The sequence below is a fragment of the Bombina bombina genome, chromosome 3 (assembly GCF_027579735.1).
Source record: "Bombina bombina isolate aBomBom1 chromosome 3, aBomBom1.pri, whole genome shotgun sequence".
NCBI classification, from domain to species: Eukaryota; Metazoa; Chordata; class Amphibia; order Anura; family Bombinatoridae; genus Bombina; species Bombina bombina.
The window spans coordinates 506758157-506782230 of record NC_069501.1 but is presented as its reverse complement, the minus strand read 5'-3'; the positions used below and the strand labels follow the sequence as shown (position 1 = coordinate 506782230).

The 24074-nt window shown below is 41.9% G+C and overlaps 1 protein-coding gene across 1 annotated transcript in view; it reads right to left on the bottom strand.

Annotated features, from left to right (window-relative positions):
- SARS1 (seryl-tRNA synthetase 1) overlaps positions 1–24074 on the bottom strand; it is a 67958-nt gene that overhangs the window by 219 nt on the left and 43665 nt on the right. The window contains 3 exon segments of the mRNA XM_053706904.1: positions 1–177; positions 19647–19776; positions 19978–20135. The exon segment at positions 1–177 is cut by the window's left edge and continues 219 nt beyond it. Coding sequence (XP_053562879.1) covers positions 29–177; positions 19647–19776; positions 19978–20135 — 437 coding nt within the window. The 3' untranslated portion in view covers positions 1–28.

The following is a 24074-nucleotide window of genomic DNA, read 5'->3' as shown; positions in this document are numbered from 1 at the left end:
GGACGTGCAGGACAAGGAGAAGTATGATTTAAGAGCTATTCACTTCCATATTCTGCAGCTTAATCTCTAAATTGCTGGGTTCATTCTTTTTTTTTCCATCTTGCTGTTTTTTCTGTTTCTTTGTAATTTCCAGGTCGATGGGGGCTGGTTTTACAAATTTAATTATCTCCTTTAGACCTGAGAAGAGAGATTATCTTTACTAAACATCATTAATATTCAAGAATGAATACATACACACATTTTTATTATATAAATAAAGAGATAGAGAATACTCCCAAAGATACTGTATTTGCTACAGGCATTACCTATACCCATACCTGAACAATATATGCAATCCTTACAAAACACCATCAATACCTTTATCTGGTCTAAACACATGATTAGAGTATCAATGAAGACTATGTACATGCCTAAAGAGAGGGGGGGAATGGGAGTCCCAAACCTAACGTTATACAAATCTGCAGTACACTTGACACGCATTATTAACTGGTGCAGGGACGAAAATGATAAAGAATGGGTGGCGCTAGAAAGAGAAATGGCCAATTACACTAATCTTGGTAGTATATGCTGGGTGACGGGACCACAACGGAAAACGTTACTTACACCCTCTACGCTCACTACTGAAACACTCAAACAATGGGACAGACTGCTCAAAAAAGACAACATGCTTTCTTCTAACCCTTCTCCACTGACACCAACTCTAGCGAGCCACACCTCCGACGGTGAGAAAAATATCAACTCAAATGCGACATGTTCCATACACACACCGCTACCCTTTCATGCAATACTCGATAATGGTAGATTGCGCACACAGGCAGAACTGCTTAATTTAGGCATAACACATTTTGACCATTGGTTTAAATACCATCAGCTATCTCATACAATCAGCACACATCCCGGGAAAAATAATCTGTGCAGGGCATTAACCCCGTTTGAATCCCTCTGTTACATGACAATAGCATCTAAGGGATATTTATCCACCACATATAAATTACTAACGCAGGGAACATCTTGCACGCTCCCCACATACACACAAAAATGGGAAGAAGAGCTAAATTCTAAACCTTCTGAAAAGGAGTGGTTGGATATCATCTCTAAGATGAACTCCTCGACATCCTCAATGAGATTCCGGGAGACAAATGTGAAACTACTTAGCAGATGGTATTACACGCCCCAAAGACTAGCACAAATATGCCCCATGGCAAATGCCAACTGTTGGAGAGGCTGTGGTCAAGTAGGCTCACTCATGCACATATAGTGGGGCTGCCCCAAGATAGGTGAATATTGGCAGGACATAATTAGTGAAATAAGTAAAGTAATTCATACCATCCTACCTCTAGATCCCCTGATTTGCCTATTCCACAAGCCAGTTTAAATTGAATTGTAAACTAAGGACTACACTATTATGCCTTATGTTAAATTGCGTGAAACAGCTAATCCCCCGGTTATGGAAAAAAGACTCCATACCTTTAATAGGAGAGTGGAAGGAATGTGTTAGTTTTGTGCTGTCTCTTGAAAAATACCATTACTACAAACTACATAGGCTAGAGGACTATTATGATATTAAATTTATTTGGGAAGAATACATTCATGCAACAAAATAATTGATAGGTGTCTGTTATGAGAAGAAGGTAGATTAACCTATCAATGTTGACCTATAAATGTCGATCATACATGTAATTGTATTTATGAAAATGATATTATCACAATGTATCAATACCGATTGTTTACCAATGTTACCTCATTATGTTGTAAGTTTTCAATTTTATAAATAAAAACTCTTTTCAAAAAAAAAAAAAAAAAAAAAAAAAGAAAAAGATAGATAATAATTGAAAAGAAAATTAGCAAATCAAGGCAAGTATCTTCGATTGCTTTCCCCCAAAATTACTCTGTATACATTGTTACAAATGCACCAGGGAACTCTGGGCAAAATATGCAATATCTCAAGGTTTTTCCTTCCAAGTACTATTTTAAACGCAGCAATCCATATTCAATAATTCTCTCTCTTCCTTCTCTTACTTTTAAGTAATGGAGGATTTTAATCTAATGTTTTTTCTCCACCATAACTGAAAGTATTGTACATACACTTGAGTGGCAAGCAGGGGGCCTGACTAATTTCTGCCGACTCCCCCTTGTGCCAAACGGTTCATTCTGTCACTGCTATGAAAGGCAGTGTAACATTCAAGCATAAGAAACAAGGGAAGACGAGAGGGAAAAAAAAAAAAAAGTACAACCTGCCCAAGAGTTTTAGGCAGCTTAACTTGAAGCTGACAAACGTATTTTTTACACTTTAATTGTGAGGTGCTGGTCTGCAGTTTCAGTCTGTATAACATATATTATTATTATTTCTCCTCCTCAGAAAGTGTAAACTATAAAGGACACTCTGCCCACTATATAGTAACAATATCACATGAAAAGAAATGGGGGGGGGGGGAGACTAAAAATTGTTTATTTGTCACTTATGTAGACGCACACAGAAAATAAAAAATTTGGCAAAACTCCTGGTGCTTTATAACATTTAGAAATGGTTGTGGGAATTCAAAAGAAAATAAAAGAAAGGCAAAGCAGGGTAAAAGAAGTGCAAACCGGTACTGCTGCCAACTATTATGGAAAAACAAGGGTGGTTCTTGTGGACTCTCAACATCACAAAATAAATGAATTTATAAGGTAAGCATAACTTGTTTTTATTCACAATATGGTGAGTCCATGAGCCATCACATATGGGATTCCATGTCTAAACTGAAGTCCACAAGACCACCATGATATAGGGAGGATAAAGGTTTCTAATCAGGCACTGTGGCCTGCAGAACTTTCCTAATAAAAGCAGACTCAGAAGCGGCAAACGTTAAAATAGTAGAAGAAGCTGCGTTGCTAACCTGTTCAATTGAAGCCTCATTCTAAGAGGTAGCAACTGCTCTGGTAGAATGAACAGTAATTTGTTCAGGGGGAGACTTCCCCGCTACTAGGTGTGCTTTGTGAAGCAAAGCTTTAAGCCAAGCCTTTTACAGTAGGTGATTAATAAATGAGGACAAATAATTTATTAATGCTTTAGCAGTTTGAAGATAACATTTCAAGGCCTTAAATACATTCAGGGTATGAAGTAATTTCTCTTTACTGTTTTTGGAGCTGAACAGAGAGATAGGACTACAATTTCCTGATTGATGTTTTCAGAAGAAACAACCTTAGGAAGTAAAGAGCAGAAAGTTCAGACAATACTAATAAGTAAAAATGCTTTAGCTAATAGGGGGTGCAATGGGACCAAATAAAATATAGTTAAATTGACAGTCCACAATATCCTATAATTCAAAAAAGATTAATATAGCAGTCCAGTTGCGTATAGAGCAATCTAGTTTACCACACAGTTTAATGGCAGGAGAATCCCTCTTGGATCAGGTACATACAAGTATAAGACAGCTCAGATTAAATGGGATCACCACAATTTGGAAATGCCTGTTTAGAACGGCAAATCTGAGGATTTTGACATGATCCATGTAAATAGGGATATATAAATTGACATCTTTTAATTCTATGGCAGTCATAAATTGACCCTCCTGCATTAAAGGTAATATAGTATGAATAGACTGTATTTTTAGGTTTGCTTAGAACCCCTCCTTCTGCTCCTCTAAGGGGACCGGAGTAATTACTCTCATGGCTTCTACTTAAGGATCTAGTAGGATATGAGAAAGGAGAAATTTCCTTGAGGAAGGCAGGACCGAAAGCCTATGTGGTACCTGTGTGAAAATAATGGTCAGCAACAAAGGATCTGACACTGATATTTTTGCCAAGCCTCCAGAAAATGGTTCAGTCTGAACCCCCCTCACCCCACACACACACACACACACACACACACTAGAACCAAGCCTAGATTGGGGGCCGCACCTTCATTCTCATTTGGAGGAAGGGGTAGGATTTTCTGCCTGTTTGGTCTTCCACATGGACTTGTCAGACTTCTAAGATACTGAAGAGGAGGATCTTTGTGTCTTGGAATGACGAAAGGAGTGCATTTGTCCAGGTACATAACCCTATCCATAGCTTTTTATCTTGCACCAGGAAAGATCCTGTACCTTCAGTGACCGTAGCAATAATAGCATCCAGTCCAGGTCCTAACAAGATCTTTCCCTGAAATGGGATTGAAAGTCTGCTTTTAGATACTATATCAGCAGACCATGGGGCTGATTTATCAAGCTGTTAATCAGCCCCAATGCATCTGTTTCCGCGCAAGCTTTCAGGCTCGCCGAAAACCAGAGTTAAGAAGCAGCGGTCTTAAGACCGCTGCTCCTTAACTCGTCCGCCACCTCTAAGGAGGCGGCGGACAGCAATCAGTCCGATCGGATATGATCGGGTTGAATGACACCCCCTGCTAGCGGCCGATTGACCGCAAATCTGCAGGGGTGGAATTGCACAAGCATTTCTTGTGAAATGCTTGTGCAATGATAAATGCTGACAGCATATGCTGTTGTCATTTATCGTTGTACAGTGGACATGATCCACTGCTCGCACTTTGATAATTCGGCCCCTAGGATTAAGCCATAAGGCTCTTCTAGCCACAACGGTCATAGCACTATTCTTTGCATTAATGCAAGTTATTTCAACAACTGCAAATTAAACTGTTTGCAGTCTTGACCAACCTCAACCAATCCTGAATTTTTTTCCAAGGGAAGCTTCTTGGGAAATAAGGTCAGAGATGTTGTAACACCAGACTGCAGAAGCAGCAGATACTCAGGCTACAATAACAGCTGGATAAAACATATAGTCTGCCAGCTGAAAGGATCTCCTGAGGAAACCTTCAAATGTTCTGTCCGCTGGATCCTTAAAAGAGGTACTGTCCTCTAAAGGAATGGTAGTTAATCTAGCCAAACATTGAAAAAGTCTCCCATACCTCTAATTTTTTATGTTTTTTTTTAAATTTGGGGGAGGGAACAAAGGGAATGCCTGGTGTGTTCCATTCCATTAGGGATATCCCATATGAGCCTAAGGCCTGCAAAGGGTTCTGTTCTGCTCTTTGCATGTGTTTGCTTAAATGGTGGAACCATGACAGATGTCAGTTGTGAAACTGCAGAGAGAATGTACTGTTTTAGTTAGGAGAAAGAGGTCTGTAAAACTGTCCTGGGGATAAACCTGTTGGGTAACAAATCCCTTAGTACTCTGTTGTAAATTCAACACTGCATGACTGTGTCTAGCATTAGACACACAGAGCACATAGGTTACAACTGAGTGGGGGGGGGGGGGGACCAACACTTCCTTACAAAGCAAACACATATAATAAGGGGTTAAAATTGTCAGTAGATCACCCTGTTAAGATATCAGCGATATGCCCTAAGACTTTAGTGACACCAGTTTGCTCCAAAGTGATTTAGAATTGTAACAACAAGCAGGTATCTAAAATTAGATAGCGGCACATACAGTCCCTATGAAGTACTGAAGTCCCTATGAGGGAGTAAAAAAATGGGTACGTCTCTTCAAGAGAAAACTGTTTTTAAAATATTTTTTAAAAATGACAGTTTGAGTCAATTAAGGGTTAAATAACTGAAAATTTAAGTGTGTTAGCCAAGATGGCCACCAGACTGATTGGAAGAAGGAAAAGAGCACACTGTTTTGGCACCAAACAGCTAACCCAATGAGGATTGCACAGAAAGGTTTTAAAATGAGCTCCGCAGCTTCAGAAATGATCAGGATTCATCTAATAGCCTGCTGAGAATGAGTACCAGAACTCTGGTATGTGCTAAAGCCAGCACTGGTAAATTTAGAGAGGCAGTATCTCAATTTTACTGTAAATGTGTAAAAAAGCATGTATTATCTGCTGTGTGTAACTATGTTCCCCCAGGCTATGTGAATCATATGTATATATTCATGCTAATAGCCTGTGGCATATGTAGGTGCATGGTACTCAGCTGCCAGTACCTTCATCTACCATGCTCACCTCAGCTGCAGAGGTCTGCTTACCATAGACAGGCCCATCCGAAGTAGTGCAAGCACAGTACCAAGGATCTGTAAGGAACATAACACTGTAGACTAGGGGATTGGCAGGTATGCCCACATTTCGCCTGGAAGGCTGGTACCATCTCCCAAAGGGAAAAGATTTTCGTTCCCTGCCTCCTGTCCACTACTCTGCCCGGTTTGTAGGTACTCTGAGGAGGATAATGTGTCCCAGATTGATTACAGAATGCCTTTAATAGACGTATAGATCAGCACTACAAATTTCACCATCACTCCTTGCTGGGAGCAAACAACTGACTGAGGAATCATGGGAAGATGGGAGGGATCAAAGCTCTGTTGTGCGAGTTGTTTTGCCTCCTCCTGTAGGACTCTACCATCTTATGAAAGAAAATAATACACGTACAATGTAACTTCAAAACACAAAGTTAAAATTGAAACAAAAATTTAAAAAACGAAATTTATGCTTACCTGATAAATTGATTTCTTTCTTGACACGGTGAGTCCACAGATCATCATAAATTACTGTTGGGAATATCACTCCTGGCCAGCAGGAGGAGGCAAAGAACACCACAGCAAAGCTATCGCTTCCTTTCCCACAACCCCCAGTCATTTGACCGAAGGAAAAGGGGAAGAAAAAAAAAAGGAAATAAACACAAGGTGCAGGTTTATACAAAAAAACGGTCTGAAAACAGGGAGGGTCGTGGACTCACCGTGTCAAGAAATAAATACATTTATCAGGTATAAAGGATAAAAAAAATTTTTTTTCTAATGACACAGTGAGTCCACGGATCATCATTAATTACTGTTGGGAACTAATACCCAAGCTAGAGGACACAGATGATAAGGGAGGGACAAGACAGGTAACCTAAACAGAAGGCACCACTGCTTGCAAAACCTTTCTCCAAAAAAAAGCCTCAGCCGAGGCAAAAGTATCAAATTTATAGAATTTAGAAAAAAGTGTGCAAAGAAGACCAAATCTCAGCCTTACAAATCTATTCTACAGAGGCCTCATTCTTGAAGGCCCAAGAAGAAGACACCACCCTAGTGGAGTGAGTTGCAATTCTCTCAGGAGGCTGCTGTCCAGCAGTCTCATAAGCCATACGAATAACCCTTCTCAACCAGAGAGAAAGAGAAGAGGCAGTAGCTTTCTGGCCTTTACATTTACCAGAAAAGCAAACAAACCATGCAGAAGACTGACGAAAGTCCTTTGTAGTGTGCAGATAGAATTTAAGAGCCTGCACAACGTCTAAGTTGTGCAACAAATGATCTTCATGAGAAAAAGGAATAGGACAGAGAGAAGGAACAACAATTTCCTGATTAATATTTCTGTCCGAAACAACCGTAGGAATAAAACCAAAATTGGTACGGAGAACTGCCTTATCTGCGTGTACACGAGATAAGGAGAATCAAACTGCAATGCTGAGAGTCCAGAAACCCTTTGAGCAGAGGAAAACAGCAGTAAGAAACAAAACATTCCAAGATAATAACATAATATCTATGAAATGCATAGGTTCAAACGGAGCCTGTTGATATTTAAGAACAAGATTAATGCTCCGAGGAGGAGCAACTGATTAAAACACAGGCCTGATTCTGAACAGGGCCTGACAAAAGGATTGTACATCCGGTACGTCCCCCAGACATTTGTGCAGCAGAATAGATAAAGTAGAAATCTGACCTTTGAGGGTACCGACAGATAACCCCTTCTCAAGGCATACCTGGAGAAAAGATAAGATCCTTGGGATCCTGACCCTACTTCAAGAAAATCCTTTTAACTCACCCCAATAAGATATATTTACGCCGTATCTTATGGTAAATTTTTCTAGTGACAGGCTTACGACTCATGGTCTCAATGATCGATTCGGAAAATTCACGCTGAGCTAAAATTAAGCGTTCAATCTCCAAGCAGACAGCTTCAGAGAAACGAGATTTGGATGAAGAAAAAGGACCATGAAACAGAAAGTCCTTCCTTAGTGTAAGTTTCCACAGACATAGAGACGACATCTCTACTAGATCTGCATACTATATCCTGTGAGGCCACGCAGGAGCTATTAGAATCACTGATGCTCTCTCCAAGCGATGACTCAGGGAAGGAGAGCAAACAGAGGACAAGATATGTTAACTTGAAGTTTCAAGGAACTGCCAGAGCATCTATAGGAAAGGCATGAAGATCTCTCGACCTCAAACCGAACTTAGGCAGCTTGGTGATCTGACTAGACGCCATCAGATCCAATTCTGGTAACCTCTATTTGGTTGTTATCCTGGAGAACACTTCCGGATGGAGTTCCCACTCCCCGGGATAAAAAGTCTGTCTTCTCAGAAAATCCGCTTCCCAATTATCCACTCCTGGAATCTGGATGACAGATAGACAGCAAATGTGAGCCTCCGCCCACAGAATGATCCGTGCCACCTCCTTCATGTCTAAGTAACTCAGAGTTCCTCCTTGGTGGTTGATGTAGGCCACTGAGGTTATGTTGACCATCTGAAACCTGATAGCCCGGGCTAGGGCCAGCTGAGGCCAAATCATCAAGGCATTGAAGATCTCTCTCAACTCCAGAATGTTTATGGGGAGAGCAGATTCCTCCTGAGACCAAAATCCCTGCGCCTTCAACGAGTCCCAGACTGCTCCCCAACCCAACAGGCTGGCATCCGTGGTCACAATTGCCAAAGAGAGAGTCTCTGAAAGCATGTCCCCTAGTACAGATGTTCTTGAGACAGCCACCACGGTAGGAAATCCCTTGCAGCTTAATCCAGAGCTATTCTCTGAGATAGATCTGTATAATATCTGTTCCACTGAGCAAACATGCATAGCTGCAGAGGTCTCAAATGGAACCGAAGAAACTGAACTATGTCCATGGAAGCCATCATCAAACCAATTGCCTCCATGCACTGGGCCACTGATGGGCGTGCTGCTGACTGTAGGGCCAGGCAAGCGGACAAAAACTTGGCTTTTCTGACCTCAGTCAGAAATATCTTCATAGATAGAGAGTCTATAATGGTTCCTAAAAAAGTCACTCTTGTAGACGGAACAAGAGAGCTCTTTTCCAAATTGATCTTCCAACCGTGTTGGAACAAAGAAACGCCAACAAGATCCTTGTTGCAAGGATGGTACCTGAACCTGAATGTCATCCAGATAAGGCGCCACTGCAATTCCCCAAACCCAATTTACATCCAATAGAGCTCCCAGGACCTTGGAGAAAATTCTGGAGGCGGTGGCGAGGCCAAATGGAAGCAATACAAATTGAAATTGTTTGTCTATATAAACAAACCTCAGATATTTGTGATGATCCATGCGAATGAGAACTTGCAGGTACGCATCCTTCAGGTCTATGGTTGTCATGAATCGACCTACCTGAATCAGGGGAAGAATGGAGCGGATAGTCTCCATCTTGAAGGACAGTACTCTGAGGAATTTGTTTAGTAGCTTTAGAATGGGCCTGAAAGCTCCCTCACTTTTTTGGGAACCACAAACAGGTTGGATTAAAATCGAGACCCTGTTTCTGACTTGCAACTTGAACCATCACTCCCAAGAGGGAAAGATCCTGTACACATTTCAGATAACTTTGAGAGGTGGAACCTGTCCCTGGGAGGAAAAGTCCTTACTTTAACTTCTACCCCTGGGACACTATGTCCCCTTCCCAGCTCCCCACACCTGGATCAATCCTAGATTGGGGCAAAACTTCATCTCGTCTAAAACAAGACTATCAGAAACATTCCTTTCAGATTGGGACCAAACAAGGTCCTACCCTTTGAAGAAACCATCAGAAGCTTGAATGCAGAGGAAAAAGCAAACCACAGATCATGATAAAATTAACTGGTCCTCCCACAAGTCGTGAGGGCTGGCACAACCAGATATATATCTTGGCTCCCTGCTAGGAGACTAGCATGGTAGCATCAGAGATAAAGGAACTGGCTATCTTAAAAGCTTTAATTCTGTACTGGATCTCCTCTCAAGGAATCCCCACCAATTAGGACAAAACAAGGCGTCGCACCAATAAGATGCCTAACTTGACACAGTGGAGAACCCACATATCTGTGAAAATAAAAAACAAACAAACAAAACAACTTAGTCCATTAATCCTGAAGAACAGCCATTCTCTCTAGAAATCATAGTTCTTTTAGCCAGAGTAGAAATGTCCTACTACTATTGGCACTGTGCGCAAGATAGTCAATGGAGACAAGAACAGCAACCATCCTTTAAAAGATAGGAAAAAGGGAAACTCCAAGAGTAGTCCTACCATTCCTGTTCAGCACGGATTGGTATAGGAAAAACTGAGAAATCCTATTATCTATGAAGATCACTAACTTCCTTAAGGATTGACAACGACAGACGAATTGGAGTCGCTCCAATGCAGCCAAAACCTCCTAGAAACACACACTATGGTGTACAGGCTGAAACCTGAAGAATACTGCTTCAGCATCAGATAAAGGAATTATACTGTCCAAATCTGAGATTTTACCCTCAGAGACTACTGACGTATCCTCCCCCTCAGCCTACAAGGAGTAGTATGAGGCGGAACAGAAACGTTACCATCTGAAGCAATAATGTTCCTCCTGTGAACTTCTACTAAAATTAGGAAAAGCAGATAAAGCCACCGATACCCAAAGGATACCTGAGCAGCATTCTGTAGGCAAATAACTCCTCTAGGAGATTATAAGGAACCGCAGGGCACCTCCGGTGATGCCATAGAGGCTTGGGACGTGTAAGGAGAAACTGTTGTAATGCTTACACAGTATCATCCTGTGAGACATTGGGTTCAGAGGCAACGCAATAGCTCTATCTTAAGAGATCCAGCCAACAAGAACATACAAAATTGTACTTTAAAAATAAATAAATAAATAATATAATGTCTGAAAAGTTGTTTAACGCAAGAACATTGTAGGGTCTGGAGTTGATCCAGGGACTTCTCTTGAGCCACTGGAGAACTCCTAGCAAAAATGCAATTTAATATATCAAACCGAAAACTGTCACATTAAACAGTTAATTTAAATAACGGTGTTGCAGGCACAGTATAATTAGTGATGATTGACAAATACAATAAAAACTATCCAAATAAACGTTCATTATCATTATAAGGCACGTGACCAGACCCGGCAAAAAAATTAAAATCACGCCGCAACTCTTTCTCAGTGAAGGAGGAGGCGGGAACACAGGAAAAAAAAACATGGGAATAAAGCGCGCAACTGTATTTTCTTAACATCACGCTTTATTCTACCATGCGAACATGCCATGCGACCCTGCTATAGCAAGTACGGATCGTTGAACCCTAAGGCTGCTCCTTTTCACAAGGCAGTGTGGCAGTAACTTCTTTTTCATAAAGAAGCTAGGAAACCGCCATCAAACTGCACAGCCGATACATAGTGCACTACATAAAAAACACTGATACTGAGAGCTAACGCTGATATATCAAAAGCTATGTAGCTAAAAATACCAGAACACATAATAAAAATACTTTAGATGTGACATTAACCCTTAGGTACCTCAAAACTCACACATGAACCCAGATAATGAAAGGATCACTTATTAACCCCTAGTCTCCTGTCCCCGAAAGTGCCCGCATCCTGCCTTTAAAATATCCTCTAAAGGATATATCTGTCCCACATAAAATAGCAGAAAAGGCTCCTTAACCCTTTAAGTGCCAGTCTCCCACCAGAAGACGAAAAGGCACTTACCTGTAGGTTAGCCGTCCGGCAGGAGGACAGTCTACCTGATATGAGAGGATGCCACTCCTCAGAGATCTGTAGAGAAAAAGGGAAATTTATTCTTACCTGATAAATTTGTTTCTTTTACGATATGATGAGTCCACGGATTTCATCCTTACTTGTGGGATATCGCCTTCTGGTCAGCAGGAGGAGGCAAAGAGCTCCACAGCAGAGCTGCATAAATAGCTCCTCCCTTCCCTCCCAACCCAGTCATTCGACCGAAGTTAGGAAGAAAAGGAAAAGCCAAGGAGCAGAGGTGACTGAAGTTTAACAAAAATAAAGACCTGTCTCATAAAAACAGGGGGGGCCATGGATAAACAAATTTATCAGGTAAGAATAAATTTCCCTTTTCTTTTACAAGATACGATGAGTCCACGGATTTCATCCTTACTTGTGGGATACAATACCAAAGCTATAGGACACGGATGAAACGGGAGGGACAAGACAGGGAACCTAAACAGAAGGCACCACTGCTCGAAGAACTTTCCTCCCAAAAACAGCCTCAGATGAGGCAAAAGTATCAAATTTTGAAAAAGTGTGAAGAGAAGACCAAGTTCTTAGAAGAAGGGTTAGGACACAAGGAAGGAACAACAATTTCCTGATTAATGTTTTTATTTGAAACAACCTTATTGAGAAAACCAGGTTTGGTACGCAACACTACCTTATCTGCATGGAAGATAAGATAAGGAGAATCACATTGTAATGCCGACAGCTCAGAAACTCTGCGATCAGAAGAAATAGCAACCAAAAATAAAACTTTCCACGATAACAATTTAATATCTATGGAATGCATAGGTTCAAACGGAACCCCTTGGAGAACATTAAGAACTAAATTCAAACTCCAAGGAGGAGCAATTGGTCTAAACACAGGTCTGATTCTGGTCAGAGCATGACAAAAAGATCGAACATCTGTCAGACGCTTGTGAAGCAAAATAGACAGAGCAAAAATCTGTCCCTTTAAGGAACTTGCCGGCAACCCTTTCTCCAATCTTTCTTGGAGAAGACAAAATCCTAACCACACTCCATGAGTAGTCCTTGGATTCGCACCAATAAAGATATTTACGCCATATCTTATGGTAAATATTTCTAGTAACAGGCTTACAAGCCTGAATCAAGGTATCAATGACCGAATCAGAGAACCCTCGGTTAGATCAAATCAAGAGTTCAGTCTCCAAGCAGTCAGCTGCAGAGAAATTAGATTCGTATGATGGAAGAGTCCCTGAATGAGAAGGTCCTGCCTCAATGGAAGCTTCCACGGTGGCAGAGATGACATGTCCACCATATCGGCATACCAAGTCCTTAGAGGCCACGCAGGAGCGATGAGAATCACTGAAGCCCTCTCCTGTTTGACTCGCGCAATCACCCGGGGAAGGAGAGCAAACGGAGGGAACACATAAGCTAGGTTGAATGACCAAGGCACTGCCAAGGCATCTATTAGTTCGGCCCGAGGATCCTGGACCTGGATCCGTATCTCGGGAGCTTGGCATTCTGACGAGACGCCATAAAATCCAGCTCCGGCCTGCCCCATCTGAGAATCAGGTTGGTAAATACTTCCGGATGAAGTTCCCATTCCCCGGATGAAAAGTCTGTTTGCTCAAAATATCCGCCTCCCAATTGTCCACTCCTGGGATGTGGATTGCTGACAGATAACAAGAGTGAGTCTCCGCCCACTGAATTATCCTGGTTACTTCTGTCATCGCCAAGGAACTCCTTGTTCCTCCCTGATGATTGATGTAAGCTACAGTCGTGATTTTGTCCGACTGGAATCTGATGAACTTGGTCAAAGCCAACTGAGGCCAAGCCTGAAGCGCATTGAATATTGCTCTCAGCTCCAGAATGTTGATGGGAAGTAGAGACTCCGATGGAGTCCATACACCCTGCGCTTTCAAGGAATTCCAGACTGCTCCCCATCCTATCAGACTGGCATCCGTTGTCACTATCTCCCATGAGGGTCTGCGGAAGCATGTCCCTTGGGACAGATGATCCAGCGACAACCACCACAGAAGAGAGTCCTTTGTCTCCTGATCTAGATCTATTTGAGGAGACAAATCTGCATAATTTCCATTCCACTGTCTGAGCATATTCAGTTGTAGAGGTGGGAGATGAAAACGTGCAAACGGAATGATGGCCATTGCTGCCACCATTAATCCAATTACCTCCATGCACTGAGCCACTGACGGCCGAGGATTGGACTGAAGGGATCGGCATGAGTTTGGAATCTTTAACTTTCTGACATCCGTCAAAAATATCTTCATGGATAGAGAGTCGATTAGATTTCTTAGGAAGGGAACCCTTGTCTGTGGAATTAGTGAACTTTTCTCGAGGTTCACCTTCCACCCGTGAGTCCTTAGAAAAGACAAAACCATGTCGGTATGGGACTTTGCTAGCTGATAAGGCGACGTCTGGATCAGAATATCGTCCAGATAAGGCGCCACCGCAATGCCCGCGGTCTTAGAACCGCCAGCAGAAACCCCAGAACCTTTGGGAAGATTCTGGGTGCCGTGGCCAGACCAAAAGGAAGGGCCACAAACTGAAAAGGCTTGTCAAGGAAGGCAAACCTTAGGAACTTGTGATGTTCCCTGTGGATAGGAATATGAAGATGTGCATCCTTTAGATCCACGGTAGTCATATATTGACCCTCCTGGATCAATGGAAGAATGGTCCAAATAGTTTCCATCTTGAATGATGGAACTCTGAGAAACCTGTTTAGACTTTTGAGATCTAAAATGGGTCGAAGCGTTCCCTCTTTTTTGGGAACTACAAAGAGATTTGAGTAAAACCCCTGCCCCTGTTCCTGAATTGGAACGGGGTGTATTACACCCATGAAGGAGAGATCTTACACAGCGTAAGAACGCCTCTCTTTATCTGGTCAACCGATAATCGTGAAAGAAGAAACCTTCCTCCGGGGAAGGAATTTTTGAACTCCAACTGATACCCTTGAGACACAATTCTAGTGTCCAGGGATCCTGAACGTCTCTTATCCAAGCTTGGACAGAGAAAAAGTCTGCCCCCTACTAGATCCGGTTCCGGATCGGGGGCCGCCCCTTCATGCTGTCTTGGTAGCAAGCAGCAGGCTTCTTGGGTTGTTTACCCTTGTTCCAACCCTGGTTGGGTCTCCAGGTGGATTTGGCTTGAGAAAAATTCCCTTCCTGTTCAGCGGAAAAGGGGATTCCCTTGAAATTTTGAAAGGAACAAAAGTTACTTTGTCGTCCCCTTTGCTTAGATGTTTTATCTTGAGGAGGAGATGACCCTTACCCTCCCGTATGTCAGAAATGATCTCCTTCAAGTCAGGCCCGAACAGGGTCTTTCCCTTGAAAGGAATAGCCAAGAGCTTGGATTTAGAGGACACGTCCGCAGACCAAGATTTTAACCATAATGCTCTTTGTGCTAAGATGGAGAATCCTGGATTCTTAGCCAGCAATTTGGTGATCTGAAAGGCGGCATCCGTAATAAAAGAATTAGCCAGTTTAAGGGCCTTAATTCTATCCTGTATTTCTTCTAAAGAAGTCTCAGTCCTAAGAGACTCTTCTAGAGCGTCAAACCAAAAGGCAGCCGCAGTTGTGACTGTTACAATGCAGGCCATCGGTTGCAACAGAAACCCTTGATGAACATACAGCTTTTTGAGAAGACCCTCCAACTTTTTATCCATGGGGTCTTTGAAAGCACAACTGTCCTCGATAGGGATAGTCGTACCCTTAGCCAGGGTAGAGATAGCTCCCTCCACCTTAGGGATCGTCTGCCAAGAATCCCGAACGGTGTCAGCTATAGGGTACATCTTCTTAAAAATAGGGGAAACTCCGGTCCTAGAAACACTAGACTACCTGCAAAGGATGGAAGAATACTCCCTGAGAGCCGAGGCACAAACTGATTTTTACTCCTCAGTATGGTGCCCATGGGATGAATTCCAGAGAACTGACCCATACCTGGAAGGTAGACACTACAACACCCATAGCATGCACGCAACCCCGGGGCGAATTGGTAGATCCTCTAATGCCATGCAACAGCCCCCTACCTAAGCCCCCCTTATCTACTCGCCTTCCCCCTTACCCTTATCCCTCCTTACCTGCTTTTTCCTTCCCTTACTTTACCTATCCCTCCATTTTTTTTTTCCCTACTCCCCCTCTCTTCCTCTCCCATAATGGATAGTTCATTGAGAGGCTCTTCGGACGCTACAACTGGTACAATTCTCTATGTGTTTGCATTATAAGCAAAATTATGTTTATTTTTCTCCCTTCCTTTTCCTTGACTTCTGTACTTCATAAACAATATACCACTGTACATTTGGAGGCATTTATTTTGCTTCCCTGTGCACACCTGATAATCCTATTTGTATACCTGAGAAGGTATACCTGTTCTCATATATTTTTCTTTTCCTCTTTATGATAATTGTTATGTTTTTTCATTGATTTGTACACTGTGCCTTAAATTTTTTCTTTATGGAAATCTTGATCCCGTAGTTGGATCGGTTATGCATAGAGGCCAATGTGAATTTAATATTTACAAAATGAAGTGACCCAGACTGTTCACACATATCAGCCTGTTGTCTATAGTATTGTGTTTAATCTCTCACTATTTTGTTAGCCCTGCATGTAACTGTAACACACTATTGGTTGACTGATATGTATGGTTTATGATATTGTTTATCGCCTCAATAAAAATAAACTTAAAAAAAAAAAAATAGGGGAAGTGGAGAACGGGATACCCGGTCTTTCCCATTCCCTAGCAATAATTTCCGAAATTCTCGTAGGAACCGGAAAAACGTCAGAATAAGAAGGAACCTCCAAGTATCGGTCCATCTTACACAATTTCTCTAGAGGGACCACAATAGAGTCACAGTCATCCAGAGTCACCAAAACCTCCCGTAGTAACAGGCGGAGGTGTTCAAGCTTAAACCTGAAGGACATTACGTCCGAATCTGTCTGGGGCAATGTACTTCCTGAGTCAGACAGTTCCCCCTCAGACAGAGCTTCCCTACCCCCCACTTCAGAGCCCTGGGAGGGTACATCGGAGATCGCCATCAAAGCATCAGAAGTCGCAGGGACCACCAGGGCCTCTTTCCTACTGCGTTTGCCTTGCAACACTGGCAGCTTAGATAAAACTTCTGAAAGAGTGGAAGACATAACTGCAGCCATATCCTGCAGAGTGAATGAAGCAGACGCAGTTGAAGAACATGGCGTCGCCTGAGCGGGCGTTAAAGGCTGTGACGCTTGGGGAGAAAGTTGCGGCATACCCTGAATCTCATCAGTCTGAGAACATTCATTAGATATATCTTTATTAAAGAAAATGTGTTCTTTACACTGTAAAGCCCTCTCAATACATGAGGGATAAATCGTAACAACAATGGCATCTAAACACATAGGACATATACTTTGTTCATTGATAACATAAGCAAAGGCAAGCTTGGTCAAGAACACTGATAATATAGTGATAAAAATCAGTCCAAAAATTGTGGTGTACTGTGTCTTTAAGGAAAAACAACCGTCTGCATTAAAGCCCGATTATAAATAGGCAAAGAGCAAGCTGTTTAATTTATATCACATTCCCTGCACGTGAGTCTTAGAAAAATAACACACTGGTATCCCAGAAAAATTACGCAGTCACCTCGCTACAGCTCTGCTGCGGCTCCTACCTGCCTCAAGAACGGCGCACCTAAGGTCGCTTGTAAGATATTGCAACGAGCGGACTTAGGAGCCGTGAGGAGACGCTGCCAACCGGAACTCAGCTAAGCGTGCGAACACTAAGCCCTGCCCTTCGTGGGCGGAAACATACCAAACAACCCAGCAAAAACAAGTAAAGTATCGCCATGTACCGGAGTCCAGTAAAACACTTCCCCAACTCCGGCACTACCCCCAGCGTCAGCCATCTCTATAAAACAATAAACTTAAATAGAGCAATGCCCATTACTAACACAAATATCCCAGCGCTTCTAGGATAAGTTCTAAAATGCCAGAATGTCTGGATAAATACGCAGTATGTTGGTTCTTTCTACATACTGTCAAAGGGAAGCCCTTATTTGTTTAGGCCCAGAGCCCCTAATATAACAGGCAAAGTACAGTCGGTTCTGAGATATGCTGCAGAGCCCCAGAAATAAAAGACTGCACTTACCTCCATGCTGAGGAAAAGCATGATAATCTCAGTGTCAAGAGGTCCACTCTTCCTCCTGAGGTACTGTGAAGGCAGAAGGGTCTTAGTTAACAATCTCTAAGACTATACACAGAAAGGCAGCACAATTATGGGAGGCGCAGTGAAGCCAAAACTCCACCAGTTCCCATAGCCTGAAAAGGCTATAACTCCAGAGGCTGCTCTATAGTAAAATAGTACACTTTGGCACCATTTAAAAATAAAAAAAACTCTTGATTGAAGAATCTAAAGTAACACCTCACTTTACCTCTTCCTATCACTAACACAGGCAAAGAGAATGACTGGGTTGGGAGGGAAGGGAGGAGCTATTTATGCAGCTCTGCTGTGGAGCTCTTTGCCTCCTCCTGCTGACCAGGAGGCGATATCCCACAAGTAAGGATGAAATCCGTGGACTCATCGTATCTTGTAAAAGAAAGACAGAGTAAACTTACTCAGGCTTTCTATACCATGGGCAGCAACAATGTTAGGAAAACGCAGCAAAGCACACTTTACAAGTTCCTAACTGCTTTAAAGCTACCACAGCCCTACTCAAGAGACTAACGTGGAGTACAGATATACCCAGATTTTGATGGAAGGTCAGAGCAATCCTGCCCTGACTACAAAATAAAAAAATCTTGATTGTAGAAATTCATCAGGACACCTAATTACTTCACCTCCTCCTTGCACTAGAGGCAAAGAGAATGACTGGGGGTTGTGGGAAGGGAAGTATATACTTAACAGCTTTGCTGTGGTGCTCTTTGCCTCCTCCTGCTGGCCAGGAATGATATTCCCAACAGTAATTGATGATGATCCGTGGACTCACCGTGTCATTAAAAAGAAAAAAATAAATAAAAAACAAAACATGTAAACCCTACTTTAAAATGAGTCATTCAATCTTGGAGGGTAAGCTGAACAGGAATGTTCCTTGGACATTTTTGCAGTTCTTTCACAGGTATTATTGTATTGTCTAACCATTTTCCACACTGTACGTTTATCGCTGTTTTATCCCACTAGTGAGTTTGTCTCAAAATATGCAATACATTGATTACACGGATAGAAAAATATCTGAACAAAGAAAAAGGTCAGAAGATTCTGGCCCAAAGAATGCACTTGTTAGCACTTCATGTTCCCTGATTTTATAATGTAAATCATGGTTTCCACACCATGATATAATCAGGGAACATGAAGTGCTAACAAGTGCATTCTTTTGGGCCAGAATCTTCTGACCTTTTTCTTTGTTCAAATTGAATTAATGCAAAAGCACTCTTGCCCTCTATAATGTATAATCATACTCAATAGTTTTTTTTTATATAGAGCATTCCCAAAACAATTTGTGTAGTGCTATCATTTGCTTTATCTTCCTCTGTATTGATAGAAAAATAAGTATGCAAAACTAAAAGTGAACTGAAAACAGTGCAACTTCATTTGTATTTAGAATTATTTTTTTTTTGGTAAAAATTGAGGCAGTCTCATTGCCCAGTTTATATTATGTCCCTAAACCTGATGATTATTGAAATCATTAAATAAACTTTTTTTTAAATTATGTAATTCCTAGAGGAAAGCCAATGTGATTTTCACTTTATGGTCAAAATATGGATTTATTTTGGCTGAGTAATTTAATTCATTTTTCTTCTGTTCTTAACCTGATGGTTTAAGAAATTGTGGTTTTCATATGAACTATTAATAGGCTTATTTAAAGATTCTCCTATCTAGGTGAGTATTCTTATGCATTTATATTTTGTTTTATTCATCAAAAATCAAATAAGAGTTTCACAGCATCCATGTTACTAGCTCAATGTTTTTATGTTAACTGCTTAGTTCCGCCAATCTATAGTAAAGTAGCATAGTAAAGCTAAAGAACTTTTGAGGCTATCGAACTTTTTACTTACCAGGTGGCATGAAGTCCCTAAGTTTCTCTGGTACAATGATTCCCTCGTCAGTTTGATAGTTCTCTAGTATGGCGCAGATAGTGCGTGTAGTGGCGCACATAGTGGCATTTAACATGTGCACAAATTCTACCTGGGGATAAATGGAAAAAAAAAAAAACTTGTTTGTGAATGATACATACTCAAATGTGTCACTGTGTTCTATTTTAAAATATCATGCACACCACGTTTGTGGATGAGAAGGAATACATAGCATAAAATATTCATCATACCTATGCCAGTAAATATGTAGAGAGACGGACTTAAAAAGAGATATCCTGAATATTAGGTTTACCTTGTCATTCATTTTCTTTGTCTGCCCATAGCGGATACGCAACCGTCGAGCCTGGTAATCTGTGCAGTTGGAACAAGAGACCAGCTCTCTGAAAGCTTCAGATCCTGGAAACCAGGCCTCTAAATCTAGTTTCTTACTAGCTGCATGATTCAGAGCACCTTCAAGGAGAAAAAAGAAATAGGGGGTCTTATTCAGTATTGAAATCTCTGTTTTTTAAAACCTTTTCAACAAAGGGATTGTATCAGTCATATCCAGCCATGACAATATATTATGTGATTAATAAATATATTATGTGATTTGTAAAAAAAAGTATCTGGCACAAATATTAGTTGTTTAATAGCCAGGTTAAAAAGGTCATGAAACCCAAAAAATTTATTTCATGGTTTAGGTAGAATATATTATTTTTTTGCTTCATTCTCTTGGTATAATTTGTTGAAGGTGCAGCAATGCACTACTGGTTTCTTACTGAACACATGGGTAATCCAATGACAATCGGTATATATCCAGGCACCAATCAGCAGCTAGAACCTTGGTTCTTTGCTGGTCCTGAGCTTACCATAAACTTTTCAGCAAAGGATAACTAGAGAAAGAAGCAAATTAAATAATAGAAGTAAATTAGAAAGTTGTTTAACCCCTTAATGACAACTAACGTACCAGGTACGTCATGCAAAAACTAACTGTTAATGACAATAGCTGGAAGTGATCACAATCGCTTCCAGCAGCTCTGAGGGTATTGCAGTGATGCCTCGATATGGAGGCATCCTGCAATACCCCTTTACAAGCCTCCGATGCAGAGAGAGCCACTCTGTGGCCCTCTCTGCACCGGTAGTGATGGTGCCGATGTCCGATTGTCCGGGTGGGAGGAGGGAGCGTGTGCGCGCGTGCACGATAAACGCACACGTGCACGTAGGCGCGTGTGCACGTGCGCGCATTAGCCACACTGACACCAATGAAGGAAGGAAGGTAGAAAAAATTTTTTTTGTTTTTTTTTACATATAAAAGGATCTGGGTGGGGGAGGGGGTATTGTGGGGGGGCTGCTACACTACAGAAATAATTAAAAATAAAAATAAAAGTTATAAATAAAATTAAAATACTTTGGTTTGTGGGGCCAAACTGGGTACTCGGCAGACAGCTGCCAGTACCCAAGATGGCGGTAATTAGGTAGGGGAGAGGGTTAGAGAGCTGGAGGGGGGGGGGGATCAGGGAGGTTGGTGCTAAGGCAGGGGTCCATCACACCTAAATATTTTATTATTTTTATTTAAAAAAAAAAAAAAAAAAAACTCTTATTTAGTACTGGGCAGACTTTCTGCCAGTACTTAAGAAAGCGGGAACAATTGTGGGGTGGGGGAGGGAAGAGAGCTGTTTGGGAGGGGATCAGGGGGTGGGATGTGTCAGGTGGGAGGCTGATCTCTAAAATTAACCCTGCAAGCTGCCTACAAGCTACCTAATTTAACCCCTTCACTGCTGGGCATAATTCACGTGTGGTGCGCAGCAGCATTTAGCGGCCTTCTAATTACCAAAAAGCAACGCCAAAGCCATATAAGTCTGCTATTTCTGAACAAAGGGGATCCCCAGAGAAGCATTTACAACCATTTATGCCATAATTGCACAAGCTGTTTGTAAATAATTTCAGTGAGAAACCTAAAATTGTGAAAAATGTAAAGTTTTTTTTTTTTTTTTATTTGCTCGCATTTGGCGGTTGAAATGGTGGCATAAAATATACCAAAATGGGCCTAGATAAATACTTGGGGTTGTCTACTACACTACACTAAGCTAAAATTAACCCTACAAGCTCCCTAATTAACCCCTTCACTCCTGGGCATAAAACACGTGTGGTGCGCAGCAGTATTTAGCGGCCTTCTAATTACCAAAAAGCAACCACAAAGCCATATAAGTCTGTTATTTCTGAAAAACATAATTTATGCTTACCTGATAAATTCCTTTCTTCTGTTGTGTGATCAGTCCACGGGTCATCATTACTTCTGGGATATAACTCCTCCCCAACAGGAAATGCAAGAGGATTCACCCAGCAGAGCTGCATATAGCTCCTCCCCTCTAACGTCAGTCCCAGTCATTCGACCAAGAATCAACGAGAAAGGAGTAACCAAGGGTGAAGTGGTGACTGAAGTATAATTTTAAAAGATATTTACCTGCCTTAAAACAGGGCGGGCCGTGGACTGATCACACAACAGAAGAAAGGAATTTATCAGGTAAGCATAAATTATGTTTTCTTCTGTTATGTGTGATCAGTCCACGGGTCATCATTACTTCTGGGATACCAATACCAAAGCAAAAGTACACGGATGACGGGAGGGATAGGCAGGCTCATTATACAGAAGGAACCACTGCCTGAAGAACCTTTCTCCCAAAAATAGCCTCCGAAGAAGCAAAAGTTGTCAAATTTGTAAAATTTGGAAAAAGTATGAAGCGAAGACCAAGTTGCAGCCTTGCAAATCTGTTCAACAGAGGCCTCATTCTTAAAGGCCCAAGTGGAAGCCACAGCTCTAGTGGAGTGAGCTGTAATTCTTTCAGGAGGCTGCTGTCCAGCAGTCTCATAGGCTAAACGTATTATGCTACGAAGCCAAAAAGAGAGAGAGGTAGCAGAAGCTTTTTGACCTCTCCTCTGTCCAGAGTAAACGACAAACAAGGAAGAAGTTTGGCGAAAATCTTTAGTTGCCTGCAAGTAGAACTTGAGGGCACGAACTACATCCAGATTGTGTAAAAGACCGTTCCTTCTTTGAAGAAGGATTTGGACACAAGGATGGGACAACAATCTCTTGATTGATGTTCCTGTTAGTGACTACCTTAGGTAAGAACCCAGGTTTAGTACGCAGAACTACCTTGTCCTAAGTGAAAAAATCAGATAAGGGGAATCACAATGTAAGGCTGATAACTCAGAGACTCTTCGAGCCGAGGAAATAGCCATTAAAAACAGAACTTTCCAAGATAACATTTTTATATCAATGGAATGAAGGGGTTCAAACGGAACACCCTGTAAAACGTTAAGAACTAAGTTTAAACTCCATGGTGGAGCAACAGCTTTAAACACAGGCTTGATCCTAGCTAAAGCCTGACAAAAGGACTGGACGTCTGGATTTTCTGACAGACGTCTGTGTAAACAAGATGGACAGAGCTGAAATCTGTCCCTTTAATGAACTAGCTGATAAACCTTTTTCTAAACCTTCTTGTAGAAAAGACAATATCCTAGCGATCCTAACCTTACTCCAGGAGTAACCTTTGGATTCGCACCAGTATAGGTTATTTCCGCCATATTTTATGGTAAATCCTTCTGGTAACAGGCTTCCTAGCCTGAATCAGGGTATCAATAAACGACTCAGAAAAACCACGTTTTGATAAAATCAAGCGTTCAATTTCCAAGCAGTCAGCTTCAGAGAAGTTAGATTTTGATGTTTGAATGGACCCTGTATCAGAAGGTCCTGTCTTGAGGTAGAGACCAAGGCGGACAGGATGACATGTCCACTAGATCTGCATACCAAGTCCTGCGTGGCCAAGCAGGTGCTATTAGAATTACTGATGCTCTCTCCTGTTTGATTTTGGCAATCAATCGAGGAAGCAGCGGGAAGGGTGGAAACACATAAGCCATCCTGAAGTTCCAAGGTGCTGTCAAAGCATCTATCAGAACTGCTCCCGGATCCCTGGATCTGGACCCGTAGCGAGGAAGTTTGGCGTTCTGGCGAGACGCCATGAGATCTATCTCTGGTGTGCCCCAACGTCGAAGTATTTGGGCAAAGACCTCCGGATGAAGTTCCCACTCCCCCGGATGAAGAGTCTGGCGACTCAAGAAATCCGCCTCCCAGTTTCTCCACTCCCGGGATGTGGATTGCTGACAGGTGGCAAGAGTGAGACTCTGCCCAGCGAATTATCTTTGATACTTCCATCATTGCTAGGGAGCTTCTTGTCCCTCCCTGATGGTTGATGTAAGCTACAGTCGTGATGTTGTCCGACTGAAACCTGATGAACCCCCGAGTTATTAACTGGGGCCAAGCCAGAAGGGCATTGAGAACTGCTCTCAATTCCAGAATGTTTATTGGAAGGAGACTCTCCTCCTGATTCCATAGTCCCTGAGCCCTCAGAG